The sequence below is a fragment of the Solanum pennellii genome, chromosome 10 (genome assembly GCF_001406875.1).
Source record: "Solanum pennellii chromosome 10, SPENNV200".
Lineage (NCBI taxonomy): Eukaryota > Viridiplantae > Streptophyta > Magnoliopsida > Solanales > Solanaceae > Solanum > Solanum pennellii.
This window is the reverse complement of record NC_028646.1, coordinates 21,947-40,849: the sequence shown is the minus strand read 5'-3', so window position 1 is coordinate 40,849 and position 18,903 is coordinate 21,947. Positions and strand designations below refer to the sequence as shown.

Below are 18,903 nucleotides of genomic sequence, written 5' to 3'. Positions count from 1 at the left end.
TATATATATATATATATATATATATATATAATTGTTGTTGTTTTGTTGGGCAAATATATAGTATAAAAATCTCATTATTCACGTTTGTGACACTTCAATGCTCTTTGGGTCACAGATTAATTAAATTGTAATATACATATACGAAAATTTTATCCGATAACATATTTTAACTTATAGTATTAATTTATCTCCTTTCTTTTGTACGGGTTACTGATATGGGACTGAGGGAGTATAGTTTTGATCTCACATTAATAATTATTTCTTAATATGCATATAAATTTTTTTTGATCAAACTAATATAAGACGGAGAGAATATACAATTCTAATTTCCAAAGAGCATTGATCTCAATAGAATTCCTTTAGTTTTGCCATTGACTATAAATGTATAAAGGTTAATCTCATCTTTCACAACTTTGGTTTTGTTTTTAACTTATATGAAATAGAGAGGATTAGACCAAATTAATGTAGGAAAAAAACCTACCAAAAAACTTGCTATTTTAACATAACTAATGATAACATCCCAAGTATTGGAAGTTGGAAAATACGTCTTTTTTCAAGAATGAATTTAAAGGCAATTGATTATTTGGACCTACATAACTTCCCTTACCAAACAAATGCATTTTAACCAGAAGATAATGTTTAGCCAAAAATTGAAATGTCTACATTTTGATCTCTTCTATTACTCCCTCCATCTCATATTAGTTGATCATTATATTAAAAATAATTGTTCTATATTAGTTGTGATCTTACTGAATCAAGAACACATTAATTAGAAAAAATTACATTACCTTTGCAATTAATTCTTTTTGAAAGTGTTCATATTTATTTGTAAAATTCTCATGAAATTTTTAAGGAGTGAATTAGTAAAATTATCTTCTTATTTATGATTTTTTAAGCATTTTACAAAATAAAAAATGATCAATTAATATGAGACGGAGAAAATATCGAGCAAAACCATAAACTTCTTGTAATTGGTTCAACATAACTAACTAGAAAAGTCGTTTGCTGCTTCTTATTTGGGAAAAAAGAACCTGAAGAAGAAAAAGGATTAAAGTTGCTTCAAAATGTTGTAGTGCTACTAATATAAATGACATTTTTCTACGCAATTTATACTTCTTTTTTAGTCGGCAATTTTCAAATAATTAGATGTGTGTCGTTATAAATGATAATAAGTCATTTTTACATGTAACGTGATGTATCTTATCTGGTTGTATAAACTTCTCAAGGTATTTTAATATTAGGGGTATTTTTTTTTTCGCATTTTCATTATTTGAAGTGTTGGTTGACACCCAATTTTGTTCTCTATATCTACTTGGGTTGCTAAGTTGCGACAGTGGTGAAGGGAACAAATTTTAGGGGCAAAAAATAAACACTGCCTCAGAATAGGAGTATTCCTACAGTTGCTGATTATGCCACCCTTAATTAATGTCAGACTAGGATAAATTTTGATGAAGTAATTACATTTTTAAATTTTGAAATTCATAAATTTTAAATTGTACCTACCAATATATACATCTGCTATGTGAATGGAAGATCACTCAAAAATGCATTTACACGTGAAATTTTCCCAATAGAACTTATAGGTATATAGATCAATCATATGCTCCACTTTATTCATCGATCTGTTAGTGTGTTACATCTTTGGCCTACAAAGTTTAAGCTAAACTTAGATTATTAAACTCCGTAGTAATCATGCTAAACACTCACATAAATAATTTAACTTCTGCATGACCCACTGCTAATGAAAGGATTTTCCTTTTTCTATATGTGCTATTTTGTGTTAGTACATTAAATTCAATTTTGTCATTCTTATTTTATTTAAAGTTGTATTTTTCTAACTGTTAAATTCTATCAAAAGGGTAGTGCATTAATTAAGTATATTCTAATTAAAGAGTGCATGAGTGGGTGTGGGAAGCTTGGTATGATCCATATAAATAGCTCCCAAAAATTTGTGGATTTTTAAATGTATGGCCATATTTAGCTAAAGAGTTGAGTACATTGTATGCTTTTCATCAAAATGATTTTTATCGATGATAAATTAATGGTAATAACTTAGTTATTGCTAAATATATTTTTTCGAGGTAATTAACATTTATTGTAAATGTCTCTAAAATCTATAGCGACATTGAATCCAATGACAATTAACTAATGCTGATAAATTAAAGATTTTAGTACTCTTTATTAATATATATATTTATTGCCGTTAAAAGCATTGTAGTTTAGTATGATAAATTCATTTGTATACATGTCTTATTGCTTGTTGAAACTATGTTTAGTTCTGGAAGCACAGAGAGAAGACAAAAATCTGCGCCCTTCACATACTATAGCTCTCGAACTACTCTTCAGATTTTCAAGTTGAAGAATCTACAAATTAAATGTTGAAGTTTTTATCAACTTTTTAGTGAATTAAGAATAAGTGTTTTATCGATCGTTGTTTTAGAGAATTAAGTTGTTTGATCAAAAGCTTTTAGAAAAAACACAAGTATATTGAGTAACAGTAGTAGTTGCTTTTCAGAATGTAAAAGGAATTTTTTTTCTCTATAAACACTTTTAATATCTTGATTAGACATAAATTGTTGTTGATCATATTGCAAAGTATTTTTCAAAATGATTGTCTAAATATAAAATATTATTCCCCGATGCTACTTCTTTGTGAAAAGTACTTGTCATAAAAATCAGATTTTGAAAATTAGAGGAAACAAATCTTTTCATCAAGTTGATTATTCTTAAATCTTACTGAATTTTGTATTGATTTGCATGGTAGGGTGTCACAATTAATTTATCCAATAAGAAGAGGAGGTAGAATTCATATACAACAGCAAAAAATGTAAAAGAAAAGAAACGTGTTCTGCATGTGATGTGGGACTCAACACATTACACATATTATATATATAATTCAAAATTCTATTATTAGAATTTGTCTTGATTATCACATACTAAAAACTTGAAAAACGTTTACAAACATAGAGAATAAGAGACAACAATAAAATTTAGTAGATTTCACCTTGTTTGTGAAGGTTCGATTCCCTATAATACACTTTTCCTATCCCAATTTTTGTTTTTGTTTTTTTTAAAAAACAAAGGAAAGAAGAAAAAGAAGGGCCTTGTTTATGAGAGTATTTCATTTCCTTGGATTTTGGTAGTTCAGTTTTCAAATATGGTTACTCCTTTAATGAGAAGGCCTATAATGGAAAATAGTAAAGACTCACTACTTTATTATGGGACCTTAAAAATGACGAGAAAAATAAGTGGGGGAGTTGTGTGTTTCAAGAGAACGGATTTAAGATTTTAATTTGATCATTTGACTTTTAATATTAAATTTATTTATTTTTAAGATTAATTAAAGAGTGTGTAACACATCATTTATCATTACTAATATAACGAATTAAATAAAGATACATGACTATTTGATACAAAATAATATAATAAAAATGAATTATGAAGAAAAAAAAGAAAAAAAAATTATATGTTATAAACCCCAAAACCCCACCTACCTAGCCTGTCCTCCCGTCCAAACAAACTCCACATACTTGTCAAAAAGTTTCTTTCATAAAATTTCTTTTTTAAAAAATTCATATTTATTCATATCATCACCACGAAGAGAAAATGGGGTAATCGATGGAAAAGAAGATCGAATGGAGGATGAGGTGGGATGAATTTTTATTTTTTATTTTAGCGAATGACCTTTTTTCTTAAACTTAAATTTTTCATTTAAAAATATTTCAAATGTTCTTAGAGAATAGTGACAAATTTCATTTTTTTAGTGAACAAGATAGTAATGATGGAAAGTTTGATAGTGGTAAAATACTAAGCGGAGAAGAGAAAATTATAGGGGGAAAATTGCACTTTTTGGACACAAAAAGCGAATTAATTAGCCACTCACGGCCTATTAGGCTATTCTCAATTAACTCGTTTTATGTCCTGTTAGCCCAAATAGTTACTCGGCGGTACACCCTTCCTAACCTAGGCCCAATCTGCCTTTACTTTGTTTGAATACATTGTGATAGTATTATTTACGTACTATCGAATGACTTAGAAAATTTTTTATGATATCATCACAGAATATTTATGTTATGATAATATTATTTAGTATTTGGATAATTTTGTGTTATATAATATATTGTTATGATATCATTGAAGATTTTAGAAGCGCCTCACTAACAATTAAGGATTAACTTGGTGAAACAGTGATTGTTTCTAAATTATATCATTTTAACATTAATACTGTGCTGGACTGGTGGTATCATTTCATGTACCATCGACTGAGACTTTGAAAAATCTTTATCATACCATCACTCTCTCTCTCTTCCTCTTTCTCGCTTTCTCTCTATGTTTGTGCAATTTTTCCAAATATATGATTGTTCTTCAATGATATAATAACAATATATTTTATGATATCATCGTATCATTAAGGATTTAAAAGTTTCACATTAAAGATTGAAATTTGATTTCGTGAAATAACAATCGTTACTCAATTACATCAGTTTAATATAATGATAATATATGAATATAATGCGATAATATCATCACGTATCCTCGAATAACTTAGGATATTATAATGACATCATTTGATATTGATAGTTGAGCTATCGTTTAAGGTCAGTTACATTTTAGTAATATTTTTAAATCTAATTTTTAATTGATTGAATTTCAAATATAATTGAAAGTTATCACTATTATCAATTAAATTTTTAGAAGTTTGCTAAAATTATACTATTTTGCTATCGAAAGTTAATTTGAATGGTAAAAAAAAAGAATTGAGAAAAAAAAGAATTAATAAAGAGTGTACACTTTTTCTTTTTTCTATTGTTGAAGGAAGGAAAATCTCATGTCTGCGGTCATAGTGCGGGAAAATATTAATTATGAGATATTAATTGTAATTAGTTTGGGGTATTTGATTATAACAGAGTACTATTATAAAATTACTTTGCTACTAGGGACATGGACTTAATTTTTTCAAAATTATATATATATATATATATATATTACTTTTAAAATATCAAATTTATATGAAATCGACACAAAATTTGAACCTAGATCAATCAATACCATCCAACTATCTCCATCCTATCAGTATTACTATCTTTCCTCTAACAGATCTCAAAGGGCCTTGTGAAAGCTCAGTGCGTCCAAAACTCCAATTATCATAATGTTCATTTCACATTCTTCTTCTTTTCTGTTTTTGATTTTTTCTTTTATCATTATAAAAAAAAAGTAATGCACCTATTATTTCTTTTTTAACAGTTAGTGCATTTTTAATAAGTGAAATAGTTATGAAATATTTATTTTGGTCATGGGAATCATTCTCTTTTTTCTTGGCAGTTTTTCTTTTTTAATTTAAAAATGAGAATTTGGTCAAATTGTATTTGGAACTTAGAAAATATCCAAAACAAATTGTTTTCATTTTTATCATATATATTTATTTATTTCAGTTTTACGCTTTTTTATTTTTATAAAAATGATCCTATTTGAATTATATTTCATGTTTTTTTTAAAGAAAAAGTACATTGAATTAATAACTATTTTTTACGACGTGTGATATGTAATTATTTATTTTGAGATGTTAGTATTTTAGAACACATTGGATGGTATGTTTGAGATGAATTAGTTTGGTTGAGTAACTTTACTATTCTTTGAAATTGGAGGGGGAGGGGTGGAGAGTATTTATCATATTTAGAAAAAGTAAATTCAATTTCGATATGTATATATATGTTTTGCATTCACAACTCTAAACTTCAACTTACAAGAATTTAAATAAATTCAATAATTTTTGTTTGTTAGGCTTTTTTTAAAGTATTTATTTTTTATGTCTAATTTGTTATTCTATATATAATAATCTAATTCACATTAGCCTTTCCCTTAATAGAAGTATAGCCTATAAGACTCTAGTACCACACTAAACTAGCAGTCTCTAACTAATTAACAACATTTATATATATAGTGGTACTTTTTGTTACTTTCTTTCTTTGTGGCATCCCACATATTGTACCTATTTCTGGGCCATACCAGTAATCTCTCTTTTTCTATGCAGGTGGCTTGCTCTTCTCTATGCATAGTAAAAATTGCCCCCACCATAACTACATAAAATGACATTCCAACATTATTTATTTATTTATTTATTTTTAAAAAATTACCATATTTATTTTTTTTCCTTGACTTATATAAGTTGCTCTCTCCACTCTTAATGTTATTATGCCAGAGGAAATGAGTATTTCTGTAAATGGACAATCTCAAGTCCCACCAGGGTTTAGATTTCATCCAACAGAAGAGGAGCTATTACAATATTACTTGAAGAAGAAAGTTGCAAATGAGAAGATTGATTTGGATGTAATCCAAGAAGTTGATCTCAATAAGCTTGAGCCTTGGGATATTCAAGGTTTGTTTTTTTTTTTTATTAAATTTTTTTTGTACATATATATTTAAGGTAATAATATATTTAATTTTTGTGTAGACAAGTGTAAAATTGGATCAACTCCACAAAATGATTGGTATTTCTTTAGTCACAAAGACAAAAAGTATCCAACGGGTACAAGGACAAATAGAGCAACGGCTGCTGGATTTTGGAAAGCTACGGGGCGTGACAAAGTGATATATTCAAATTGTCGAAGGATTGGTATGAGGAAGACACTTGTTTTTTACAAAGGTAGAGCACCTCATGGTCAAAAATCTGATTGGATTATGCATGAGTACAGATTTGATGATCATATTGCCGAAGAAGAAGGTTGGGTTATTTGTCGCATATTCAAGAAGAAAAATCATCATGTCAATGTCAAATCATTCGACACTCATCATCCTCCTAATAATAATATTGATATTCATCATGATGAAGAAGGACCCTTAGAACAACTACTCCATTACATGACGAGATGCAAGGAAGAAAACCATAACATGCAACTTCCAAACCTAGATACCCATCCAAATTCATGTGAAGGGGGATTGAATAATTGGATTGCCGTTGATCGTCTTGTAGCTTCACATCTTAATGGACAAACAATTAATGATAATTATGAACACCACCAATACATCGTCAATACTACGAATCATGAGGATTATCTTTGGAGTTCTCCAACTCTTTCATCAACTAATAATGACTCCTTATGCCACGTCTCTAATGGAATCATTTCATGAGGATACTTCATCTCTTGTGTATTAAAGTCAAAAGGTTTAATCATGAAATTATATATGTTTTCTTTTTCCTTTTTATCTAATTAATCATGTAGTAACACTCTTTTTACATAATTAAAGGGAGTGCCTTTTTATAAGTCACTTTCCATGTTTGTGTTAAATAAAAATATTATTTTTTTTTCTAGAAAAATAAATTTTTATAAGTGACATTTTATATTTATTATATCCTTAATCCTCACCCCCAAATCCTTGCCATGCTATAGTCTGTGTGGCAAGATTACGTACAGTGCTCTTGACGTAGCAAACACAGACGTATATAGAAAACCTAGTTAGTACCAAAGCATATAAGTTGCTGTGGTGTAGTGGTTATCACGTTAGTCTTACACACTAAAGGTCCCCAGTTCGATCCTGGGCAGCAACATTTATGAAGTATATCTTCCTGTTTTCTTTTTTATTGTTTTATATTCTGTTCAATCACTATATATAAAGTATATCTTCCTGTTTTCTTTTTTATTGTTTTATATTCTGTTCAATCACTATATATATTTTGATTATCGTTTTTGTTACGAATTTTCCATTTGATGGTGAAAAGATGACAAGAGGATCAGGGAGATATTGATTATATAGCAATAGCTCTAAATATATATATATATAACAATGTTGTGGTAACGTCAACTAGATGATTTTAGAAACACCCATGTGCTTGTTTGGATCATAAATTGAGCACTACATACATACTTGTCTTGAATGACTACATTAATTAATAGGCTCTTGTGTTTGGGTTTTGAATTAGCAACAACAATTAATTAAGGAACAACCATTTTGGGGCAGAATTGGGCTTTTCCAGGCCCACTCTCCAGCCTTAGTTTGGATCACAAAGGATTGGAGCCCAACTTTTTTATCCACCCCTCTTTCTGTAGAGTTAGTGAAAACCAAATAATAATAACAAGAAAATATGTAAATAACATGAGCATGGCACTTCATTCACAGATAACAAGAATCTCAAATAGTGTAATATGCCATACCAATTTGAAATTTTTAAATCAAAAAAACAGTTTGAACTTTGACCAATCTTCAATAGTACAGTTGTACTTTTGACTTCATAAAATTCCAATACAACGTGGATATGCGTGCTTGCATTTTATATTTATCGGAGGAATAGTTAAACCTTTTTATAACCATCTTATACTAAATATACAATATAACCACCTACTTCCTTGTTAAGTAATTAATTTTGTTTACTATTCTATCCTTATTAAATTCTTTTTGAAGTTAATTTTTCGATTAATGAATATGAATTAGTTTATTTTAATTAATTAATTTGATCAATTAACATAAATTATTTACTTAATTTTTCTATCTTCGTCAAATATATATTTTCAAGACTAATAATTCACACACACAAAAAAGAATATTATAATTTATGCATTGATTTTATGACATATAAAAAAAAAGAAGAGTATATTATATTAAAGTCCATTTTAAAGTTTCTTCCACCCTACCTAAAGGTGGGAGGGAGGTTGGATGCTCATAGTTTGTTCTAATTTGTTAGTGTTATATATATATAGTAATATAATCTTCTGTTTATTATTCTAAAAAAAAATTTAATTGTTATAGTAAGATGTTATTACATGTTATAAAGAATGACAATCATAAATAGGTTTGATTATAAAATATTTCTTTCAAGTAATATTATTGACGGTAGTCTTGAACACAAAAATTAAAAAGAAAAATGTCTGTCAAAATTTATGACTTTTAAAATATATCATAAATTTGTTTTAGTTATAAAATTATATATAATTATTACTAGTAAAATGAGAGTTCAACGTTAAATTAATTTCTTATATATAAAATTATCTTTTTTTTAACATGCCAAAATAAAAACATTGTTGCATAATAATGAAGTAGAAGGAATAATTAGATTCTTGTACTATCCATACAATTGTTCTGAATTTTTGATAGTTATTCGTAATAGTAATATATTTTTTTTGCTTGGTGTCTCTATTAAGTGTAAGCTTAATAATTATTTTATAAGTTAAAATATTTAAATACTACGTATACTAAAAATGAGTGAAGACTTTTTACATGTGCACTATCAAACCTCTTCTATACTCAGCATGCGTAAATTAAATTTGTGAGGAAATTGCCATTCTTGTATGTCATCAACAGAACTCTTCATTAAGAAAATAAAAAGAAACATATCTGAATCAGAATGCAGAAAAAAAGAAAGATGTAACAGAAATAAATAAAAGATAAATAAATAAAAGTAACAAAAAAAATAACTAAAAAAATGCTTCAGTGAATGGTGGCATCATGTGACACCATGAGAGGTAATCAAGACGGAAATAAATAAGAAGAGTGAAAGCTGCATCCACTAGGATGAATTAGAGACCATTTGACATTGCTGCTAAAAGTTATTTACTTTTAGAAGTATCTTATGAAAATAGTTTTTTGAAAAAAGGTTGTTTTGTATTTAATTAATTCGTTTGAAAAATATTTTTGATAAATAAATTATGTTTGGTCAATTTTTTTTGAATGTTGTAATCTTAAACATATTATATAAAATATTAATGTTAGAAATTAAAGAATTGCTAAAAATATAAAAGAGTGCTATTTTAAAAAGATCTTAGAAAAATAATATGTCAGAGCATATATCACTATTTAATTTTTTTTAAAATGATAATTAATTAACGTCAATAGCTTGATTGTTGCTAAAAATGATTTTTTTAGAGGACATTTGACATTTTGCAAAAATCTTTAAAAGTTATGGTAACATTGGATGCAATGACAATTAACTAATATCGATAAAAACTTTAGTACTCTTTGTTAATTAAGGTGCATATTTATTGCCGCTAAAAACATTTTTTATTGTAGTGTATGTCATATGGGGCCAATGTGTTTGCACGCAAAATATGTGGATATTGAGATGAATGTATTGACATACTAGGAGAGATAAGATAAGACATGAATATTTGGGATAAGGTAAGAGTAACTTTCGTGGTTAACAAGATGAGAAAAGTGAGATTGATATGGTTCATGTATGTGAAGAGAGGATAATGTGTGAGAGGTTTGACTATAATCGATATGGGCCATGGGGTGAGATAAAAATTGACCGAAAAAGTATTTGGGAAAGGTAATTAGTTATACATATTGCATACACCTATAACTTATCGAGTGGATGATTCTGGATAGTAGGGTAAGGAGAAGGAGATTTAAGATAGAAAGTTAGTAAACATTTGAGTATGGTCTAATTTAGAATTAGATATGTTATTATATATATAATCAGAAAAATATTGAGTGAGTTATTTATTTTATCCTAGATCTGAAAACATTGAAGAGAGAGAGAGAGAGAGTAGTAGTTGTCTCTGTCAACTCTTGTATGTTTAAATAAAAGTGGAGTAATAAATAATGTTGCGTTCAAAGGTGCTGGCTGACACCACCCACTCACCCATTCACACTAAAAATGTCTCTCTCAGTTTGAGTACATTAATTCTATGGGAAATAACAAAAAAGGATCATCTTCTTCTTGGTTAAGTGCTGTTAAGAGAGCTTTTAGATCGAAGAAGCAAATTAATGAGGAAGAAAAGGCAAGGCACTAGCTAATTATAATCTATGTTTTTACAAACTAATATATCCATCCATCTTCTTGTGTGTTTTGTTTTCAGAAGAAGGAAAATCAAAGGAAGCAGCAGCATACTACTAATCATAATGCTGCAGCTCAGGCTGCCACTATTATTCAAACAGCTTTCAGGGGATATTTGGTGAGTCATATATATTCTTTAATCTTGAGCCAAGAATTGCTAATGATTTGTTGTGATGAACTATCAAGGCAAGAAGGGCTCTAAAAGCACTAAAAGGTCTAGTGAAATTGCAAGCTTTAGTGAGAGGTCACAATGTTAGGAAACAAGCCAAGATGACTCTCAAATGCATGCAAGCTCTTGTTAGAGTTCAAGCACGGGTATTGGACCAGCGATTTAGGCAATCGGAGCAAGCAAGTAGAAAATCAGACACCACTACCTCCCACCAACATATGGTAAGTGCAATTTTGTTAATTATATAGCGAGCTACGTACGTCGCATCGATTATCTATTTTGTATATACCATGTACCAGTCAAGCACTATTCCTGATGATTGGGATGAAAGGCCTCATACTATTGAAGAGGTAAAAGCAATGCTGCAAAAGAGAAAAGAAGCTGCTGTCATGAAATGCCAAGGGACCCCCTTTTCTCAACAGGTTTCCATCTCTCCTTAATTTCCATGCATCTTGTAATGACTACTTACTTTGCAAGCAATTAATTAGTTTTCTTATGCATGACAGACAAGGAGAAGTGGCAGAAATTCCTCGATAGGAAGTGATGCGGATTTTGGAGAAAAAAGGGCGGCTGCAAAATCATGGGACAGTAGTAGTAGAGGCAGAGCATCAACTTATCCTGTCGAAATGGATACATCACAACGTAATTTAATAACAAGATTACACCAACGACAACATCAACACCAACGACCAACTTCACCCCTTCATACATTCCCCGTTACACCTTCTCCATCCAAATCAACAAGACCTATTCAAGTACGCTCTGCTAGTCCAAGACATGACAAAAAATCTCAAACTCCAAGCCTGAGGCCTAATAATAACTACTTCTCATACCAACCTAATAGACTAACTTCTAGTGCAGCAGCAATTCCTAACTACATGGCTGCTACCGAGTCTGCTTTGGCAAGAATTCGTTCACAAAGTGCCCCACGACAGAGACCATCGACTCCAGAGAGGGATCGAGCTGGATCAGCTAAGAAACGACTTTATTTCCCTGTCCCTGACCGTTATGGGAATGTCCCATCAGCCTATGGACACAGTCTTAGGAGTCCAAGCTTTAAGAGCCTTAGTGGAGTACATTTCGGATATGAACAACAGTCTAACTATTCTTCGTGTTACACGGAGAGTATTGGTGGCGAGATCTCTCCATCCTCAACTAGCGATTTCCGAAGGTATTTAAGATGACCAAACGGAAAAAATAAGGTGATCAATAATGTACATGCTAATGCATATTGTAACTGTACTGCCTTTTTCTTGTTTGTTTGTTTGGAGTGTTATTTTTTACATTCCTTGCTCCCTTGAGATTTCCTCCTAACTTGTAATGTATTTGAACCCATTGATGTGTTGGTCAAACCTATTGTAACTAGTTCTGCAAGCATTATTTAGTGAAACAACACTTAAGGATTTTAACAACTCAGTTGGTTAACTATTTGAATTTTTACGACTATCTGAATTTTCACGTGCCCTCAATGCTATAGTGCTAACTTTGATGTGATCACTACTTACATGTGTTTATTCATAATACTGTCACATCCGGGGAGCACCCCCTAGAAGTAACCGGCGTCGTCGTCCTCGGAGAGGACTAAGACTAGCCTCTTAGCATTCGTCATCACATTCACAGGCTAAAAAGTGAGGAAAATTAAAACTTTTCATCTACATATTCTTCATGAGGTTTACTTATACCTCACACTAAGAAGCTTACTTAGTCTTCTACTTTTATTTCACATATATATAGTATACTCAATATAGTCTTAATAGGGATGTCTCATATTAAACCATCTAAACGGAATAGAACAATATGCGCATAACCCTTACACAAATGTATAAATGCCACTTATGGCTTACAACAATATCTTGAAATAACAAGAGTGAAATGATTTTCTTTAGACAAGACTCATTTGACCTTTAAAATGAGCCGGCATGGCCGTGAGGGCTAACCGGATCCAGAGCCAAGGTCTTAATGGACATCCATGAGAAATTTCGGCATTTTTGATGTCGGAAATACGGATGACCAACAAAGATGGTGAACTATAGCACATGATAATCGGCAAAACAGGGGATTGTCACATCCGGGTTTACCCCCTAGACGTAACCGGCGTCGTCGTCCTCTCATAGGACTATGAATAGCCTCTTAGCTTACATCATCACATTCATAAATCGAATTTAGAAGAATATTTAAAAACTTTTATTACTTCTACTTGGAGGTTTACATAGACCTCTACACACACATAATATATATATGTATATCGAGTATACATAGACCTTTCGTATAGGAAGGTTACATAACCTTCTACTTTTATTGCACATACATATATACATAAGATAGAATATAGTCTCAGTGATTGTCTTAATCTCATTCCATCTAAAGATCATAGCAATTAGGGCATAGCCCTACATCAATGTAAAGAAGCCACATATAGGCTTATACAAAACATACTCAAATAAAAAGAGATAGAACACAAGAGTCTTAAGGCTAAAACAACAACATAAGCTCGATATTGGCATCGCCCTCGGACAATGAGGACCTACCCCTACTCGAATGATCAAAAAGTCCAAGCCTTCTTCACGTCGCCTTCCAAAACACTTCAACGACCCGAACCTAAAATGTTTGGGAAAAAGGAAGAAAATGGGGTTAGTACTCCATATGTACTAAGTATGAGACCATATGCACATATAAGAGCAAAACATGCTAAAAAGGGACATTTAGTCAAAACATGCCATTTTACCCTTTTAGAAGTCTAATGCAAAATCAAGCAAGTCATACCAATCAACCAAACATGCTTACTTACTCAAACAAATAATATGTATCCCAACATACTTGAACCCATGATTTACTACAACCCTATCATCAAGGAGTAACATCACAAGCATGGCTAAGAGTCAATTGTATCATAATAAGCAAGACAACTACTCATGAATCCTTATCAAGTCAACAAGTGCAATGACCAAGCAAAGCCCCATAACCTTACTCAATCAAGTAGCCTCAACAAGAAACCATAACCAAATATCCAACTTCACATAATAACTTTTAGATATACATTCCATCTTATTTTAACAACATAACCCAACACATACGCATAAGTGAACTAATCAACATATAGTATCAAGAATGTGCAAGTTCATCATGTACATATCATATATCATCATAACATAAACATATATCAGAACATCCTCCTAAGACTCCCCTTAAGGCTAACTAGTGCAATGCATAGGTAGAGTCCCATACCCCTACCTAGACTAAGGTAGACCCCTAGGTTATCCTAGTTAGAGTTCAAATCCTTTATTTCATTTTACCTTTTGGGAACATCTTGCCCTAACTAACATAAACCACATGAGCTACTATGGAACCCGGTGTCAAAAAACCCAACACCGAAAGAAGACGGACTACTTGCCAAAGTAATACCAAAACATAAAACATAGTAACTACGTGGATCCACTACCTAGTATTCCTATGAGGGCAACATAGTTCAAGAACTAGGAGATATAATTGGGACCCTCTTTATGCTCCATGCATTATAGTCTCCAATCTCAAGAGTAATTTAGTGCTCCTACCTTCCCTATGTGGGAAGGGACACTCCTCAATCTAGTTCACTTGGTGCTAAGCTAGAGTCCCTTTTTGAAACGTCTTTAAACCCTTAATTATCAATCATAGCTTAGTTTAGGTCATAGGGTCTACCCCTTTTATAATCATCATCATCAATATCTCAATAAGAATCGCATGAGTATAAGTCCTTTCATCACAATTCATATAAGTGAGGTTAACACATTAGCATTTCATATCATAATAATGCATTTTGATAGTCATCACCATCCTTATAGAATTTACATCTTAATCAACCTCACAACCATAATAAAAATATTTCAATTCAACATTATACCACCCTATCATCCTAATATAAGGCATACTCCAATATAACACCATGACTTAACCACAATTATTCACAATTGGAAGTAAAGATAGAGATTCTAAGACTTACGAAGCCTTCATGACAAAAGTCTTACCATAAACCCATAAATCAACCCAATTAGGGGAGTAACATCATCATAAAATGATAACCAATAAGATAACAAGGCCAATTGCATCACTATAACACAAGATCATAGTTTAAGACAAGATAATTAGGTCAACTTCACAATACACTCCATAACCTAAATCACATCTCAAGAACTAGCATGGTAGACCTATAACTCATCTTAATTTATTCATAGTAACACCATAAGATACTAATTTAATCAATAACCAAGTCAATTGAATGATCATAATACAATATAGGTCAAGATCACAACCTAGGGTTAGGGGTTAAGGATCATGTTCTTCAATTTAGGTTAAACCATCACCAATTACCATAATCAAGTTAAAATACATGTTAATCTATCCATTATAACCTAAAGAAAACATAAACAACTCAGTTCACAACATCAATTTCGTAATTGGATGAAACCCACATGAAAACTCAACTTTTGAAATCCATTTTGAAGGAACGCTTTGATGAAAGAGTCTCAAAGGTGAATTAGATCTCATACCTTAACATTTGATGAAGATTTGATGGTGAAATCGTCCCTTTCAATCCCCCAAATCCTCCCCCTAGCTTGTCTTCAATGGTGGCTTCCAAATAGAGAGAGAAAGAAGAGAGAAGGAAGAGGAATTGTTTTAGAAGTTCTAATTAGTTTAATGGGGTTGGGGACTTTATATGGGAGGTTAACTAACTTAATTAGGCCCCCTTAATCCCCTAATTAACCACCTAACCCCTTAACTAATTAAACAAACCAACATTAAAACATGCAGGAAAATCATGACCCTCACAGATGGAACCCCGTCGACGAGCCGTCTGTGAGTCGACGGTTGGTCACCCTCCGTCCTACACAATCGTCTTCTTGGTCAGACACTTGTGCAGGCGAGGGCCTTCCCATGTTGGCTAAGTGTGGCACGACGGTGGCATCGACTCCTCGTTAGTCCACACACGAACCGTCGTTCGCCTCGTCGATGCACACTGCCCAAGCAGTGTTGCCTCAACCTGCAGGGGTCCTCCTAAAGGGCCCTTGGTTGGTCCTTGGGGAGTTGTATTCGGACGTTTCGACCATGAAACATCTCTAACACGTGTCACCCACATTTTCACCAAATTTCATTAATTTCCACTCTTAAAAGCTAGTCAAATAGGCTAAGGCACACTAGTACCTCTTTGAACCAACTTCTGAACATCATGGACGTTCTTGGACGTTTTGGTTTCTAAACTTCCTAAATGACCCATATTCCTTCTAGACTTTATGACACCTATGCTAGGATTTACGACAAATCTTGGATTTTTGAAGTGTTACAGTATGCGCTTTTCGTGGCTTGTATCACCTTGAAAATGGGCCGGCATGGCCATGAGGCCAATCAGCTACATAGCCAATGTATTAATGGTTGTCCATGATAAACTTCGGCATTTTTGACGTCGGAAATCCGAATGACCAAAAAAGATGGTGAGCTATAGCACACGATAATCGTTAAAACAGGGGGTATGCGCGCTTTGGGGCTCGTTTGACCATGAAAATGGATCGGACTGGCCGTGATGACCAACTGTTTTCATAGCCAATGTCTTGATGGACGTCCACAAAACTTTTGGCATTATTGACGTCAGAATCTAGATCACCAAAAAAATGCTGTGCTATAGCACACAAAAATAATCGAAATGAGGGGTATGCACGCTTTGGGGATCGTTTGACCTTGAAAATGGGTCGGATTGGCCGTGAGGGTCAACCAGCTGCATAGCCAAGGTGTTGACGGAACTCCACAAAAAATTTCAGCATTTTTGACGTTTGAATCTGGATTACCGAAAAAATGGTTCGCTATAGCACACAAAAATCGTCGAAGTGGGGGGTATGCACGCTTCAGGGCTCGTTTGACCTTGAAAATGAGTTGGATTGGCCGTGAGGGCCAACTGGCTGCATAGACAAGGTCTTGACGGACACATTTTTGAGGTCGGAATTCGGATCACCCAAAAAATGGTTTGCTATAGCACACGAAAATCGTCAAAATGAGGGGTATGCTCGCTTCGGGGCTCGTTTGACCTTCAAAATGGTCGGACTGGCCGTGAGTGCCAACTGGCTGCATAGAAAAGGTCTTGACGGAAGCCCACAAAAAAAATTGGCATTATTGACGTCAGAATCCGGACAATCCAAAAAAAGGTTTGCTTTAGCACACGAAAATCGTCGAAATGTGGGGTATGCGCGCTCTGAGGTTCGTTTGACCTTGAAAATTGGTCGAACTGGCCGCGAGGGCCAACTAGATGCATAGCCAAGGTCTTGACGCACGTCCACAAAAAAATTTGGCATTTTTGACATATGAATCCGGATCACCTATATAAATGGTTTGCTATAGCACACGAAAATCGTCTAAATAGTCGGGGCTCGTTTGACCTGAAAATGGGTCGGACTGGCCGTGATGGACAACTGGTTGCATATCCAAGGTATTGACGGATGTCAACAAAAAATTTTGGACTTTTTGACGTCTTAATCCGGATCACCCAAAAAATGGTTTGCTATAGCACACGAAAATTGTCAAAATGAGGGGTATGCTCGCTTTGGGGCTCGTTTGACCTTCAAAATGGATCGTACTGGCCGTGAGGGCCAACCGGCTGCATATACAAGGTCTTGACGGATGTCCACAAAAAAAATTGGCATTATTGACGTCGGAATCCGGATCACCCTAAAAATGATTTGCTATAGCACACGAAAATCGTCTAAATAGGGGGGTATGCGCTTCGGGGCACGTTTGACCTTGAAAATGGGTTGAACTGGCCGTGATGGCCAACTGGATGCATAGACAAGGTCTTGACGAACGTCCACAAAATGTTTTGGAATTTTTGACGTCTTAATCCGGATCACCCAAAAAATGGTTTGCTATAGCACACGAAAATTGTCGAAACGAGGGGTATGCTCGCTTCGGAGCTCGTTTGACCTTCAAAATGGGTCGGACTGGCCGTGATGGCCAACCGGCTGCATAGACAAGGTCATGACAGACGTCCACAAAATTTTTTGGCATTTTTGACGTCGAAATCATGATAATCCAAAAAATGGTTTACTATAGCACACGAAAATCGTCGAAATGAGGGGTATGCTCGCTTTGGGGCTCGTTTGACCTTCAAAATGAGTTGGATTGGCCTTGATGGACAACCGTCTGCATAGACAAGGTCTTGACGGACGTCCACAAAAAAATTTGGCATTTTTGACGTCGGAATCCGGATAACCCAAAAAATCGTTTGCTATAGCACACTAAAATCGTCGAAATGGGGGGTATGCGCGCTTTGAGGCTCGTTTGACTTTGAAAATTGGCCGTACTGGCCGTGAGGGCCAACTGGATGCATAGCCAAGGTCTTGACGCACATCCACAAAAACGTTTGGCATTTTTGAAATCGGAATCCGGATCACCCTATAAATGGTTTGGTTTAGCACACGAAAATCATCTAAATAGGGGTGTATGCGCGCTTCGGGGCTCGTTTGACCTTCAAAATGAGTTGGATTGGACGTGTTGGCCACTGGCTGCATAGCCAAAGTATTGACGGACGTCCTCAAAATTTTTTGGCAATTTTGACGTCTTAATCCTAATCACCCAAAAAATGGTTTGCTATAGCACTCGAAAATCGTCGAAATGAGGGGTTTGCTCGCTTCGGGGCTCGTTTGACCTTCAAAATGAGTTGGATTGGCCGTGATGGCCAACTAGATGCATAGCTAAGGTCTTGACGGACGTCCACAAAAAAAATTGGCATTTTTGACGTCGAAATCCGGATCACCTAAAAAATGGTTTACTATTGCTTACGAAAATCGTCGAAATTGGGGTATGCTCGCTTCGGGGCTTGTTTGACCTTGAAAATGAGTTGGATTGGCCGTGATGGACAACTGGATGCATAGCCAAGTTCTTGAAGGACGTCCACAAAAAAATTTGGTATTTTTGACGTCGGAATCTGGATCACCCAAAAAATGGTGTG

General features: G+C 33.3%; 2 protein-coding genes and 1 non-coding gene across 3 annotated transcripts; all 3 read left to right on the top strand.

Annotated features, from left to right (window-relative positions):
* Positions 1–6,180: 6,180 nt before the first annotated feature.
* LOC107001891 (NAC domain-containing protein 43) lies at positions 6,181–7,266 on the top strand. The gene is made up of 2 exons (XM_015199844.2): positions 6,181–6,376; positions 6,452–7,266. Exons 1-2 carry the CDS (start codon positions 6,193–6,195, stop codon positions 7,126–7,128), a joined length of 861 nt encoding a protein of 286 aa, XP_015055330.1. The 5' UTR covers positions 6,181–6,192; the 3' UTR covers positions 7,129–7,266.
* A 207-nt stretch (positions 7,267–7,473) lies between these two features.
* On the top strand, positions 7,474–7,546 carry TRNAV-UAC. Its single transcript has one exon. It is a non-coding gene; the product is annotated as a tRNA-Val (tRNA).
* A 2,957-nt stretch (positions 7,547–10,503) lies between these two features.
* LOC107032371 (protein IQ-DOMAIN 14-like) lies at positions 10,504–12,371 on the top strand. The gene is made up of 5 exons (XM_015233965.2): positions 10,504–10,712; positions 10,791–10,886; positions 10,955–11,158; positions 11,237–11,359; positions 11,444–12,371. Exons 1-5 carry the CDS (start codon positions 10,620–10,622, stop codon positions 12,119–12,121), a joined length of 1,194 nt encoding a protein of 397 aa, XP_015089451.1. The 5' UTR covers positions 10,504–10,619; the 3' UTR covers positions 12,122–12,371.
* Positions 12,372–18,903: the final 6,532 nt, after the last annotated feature.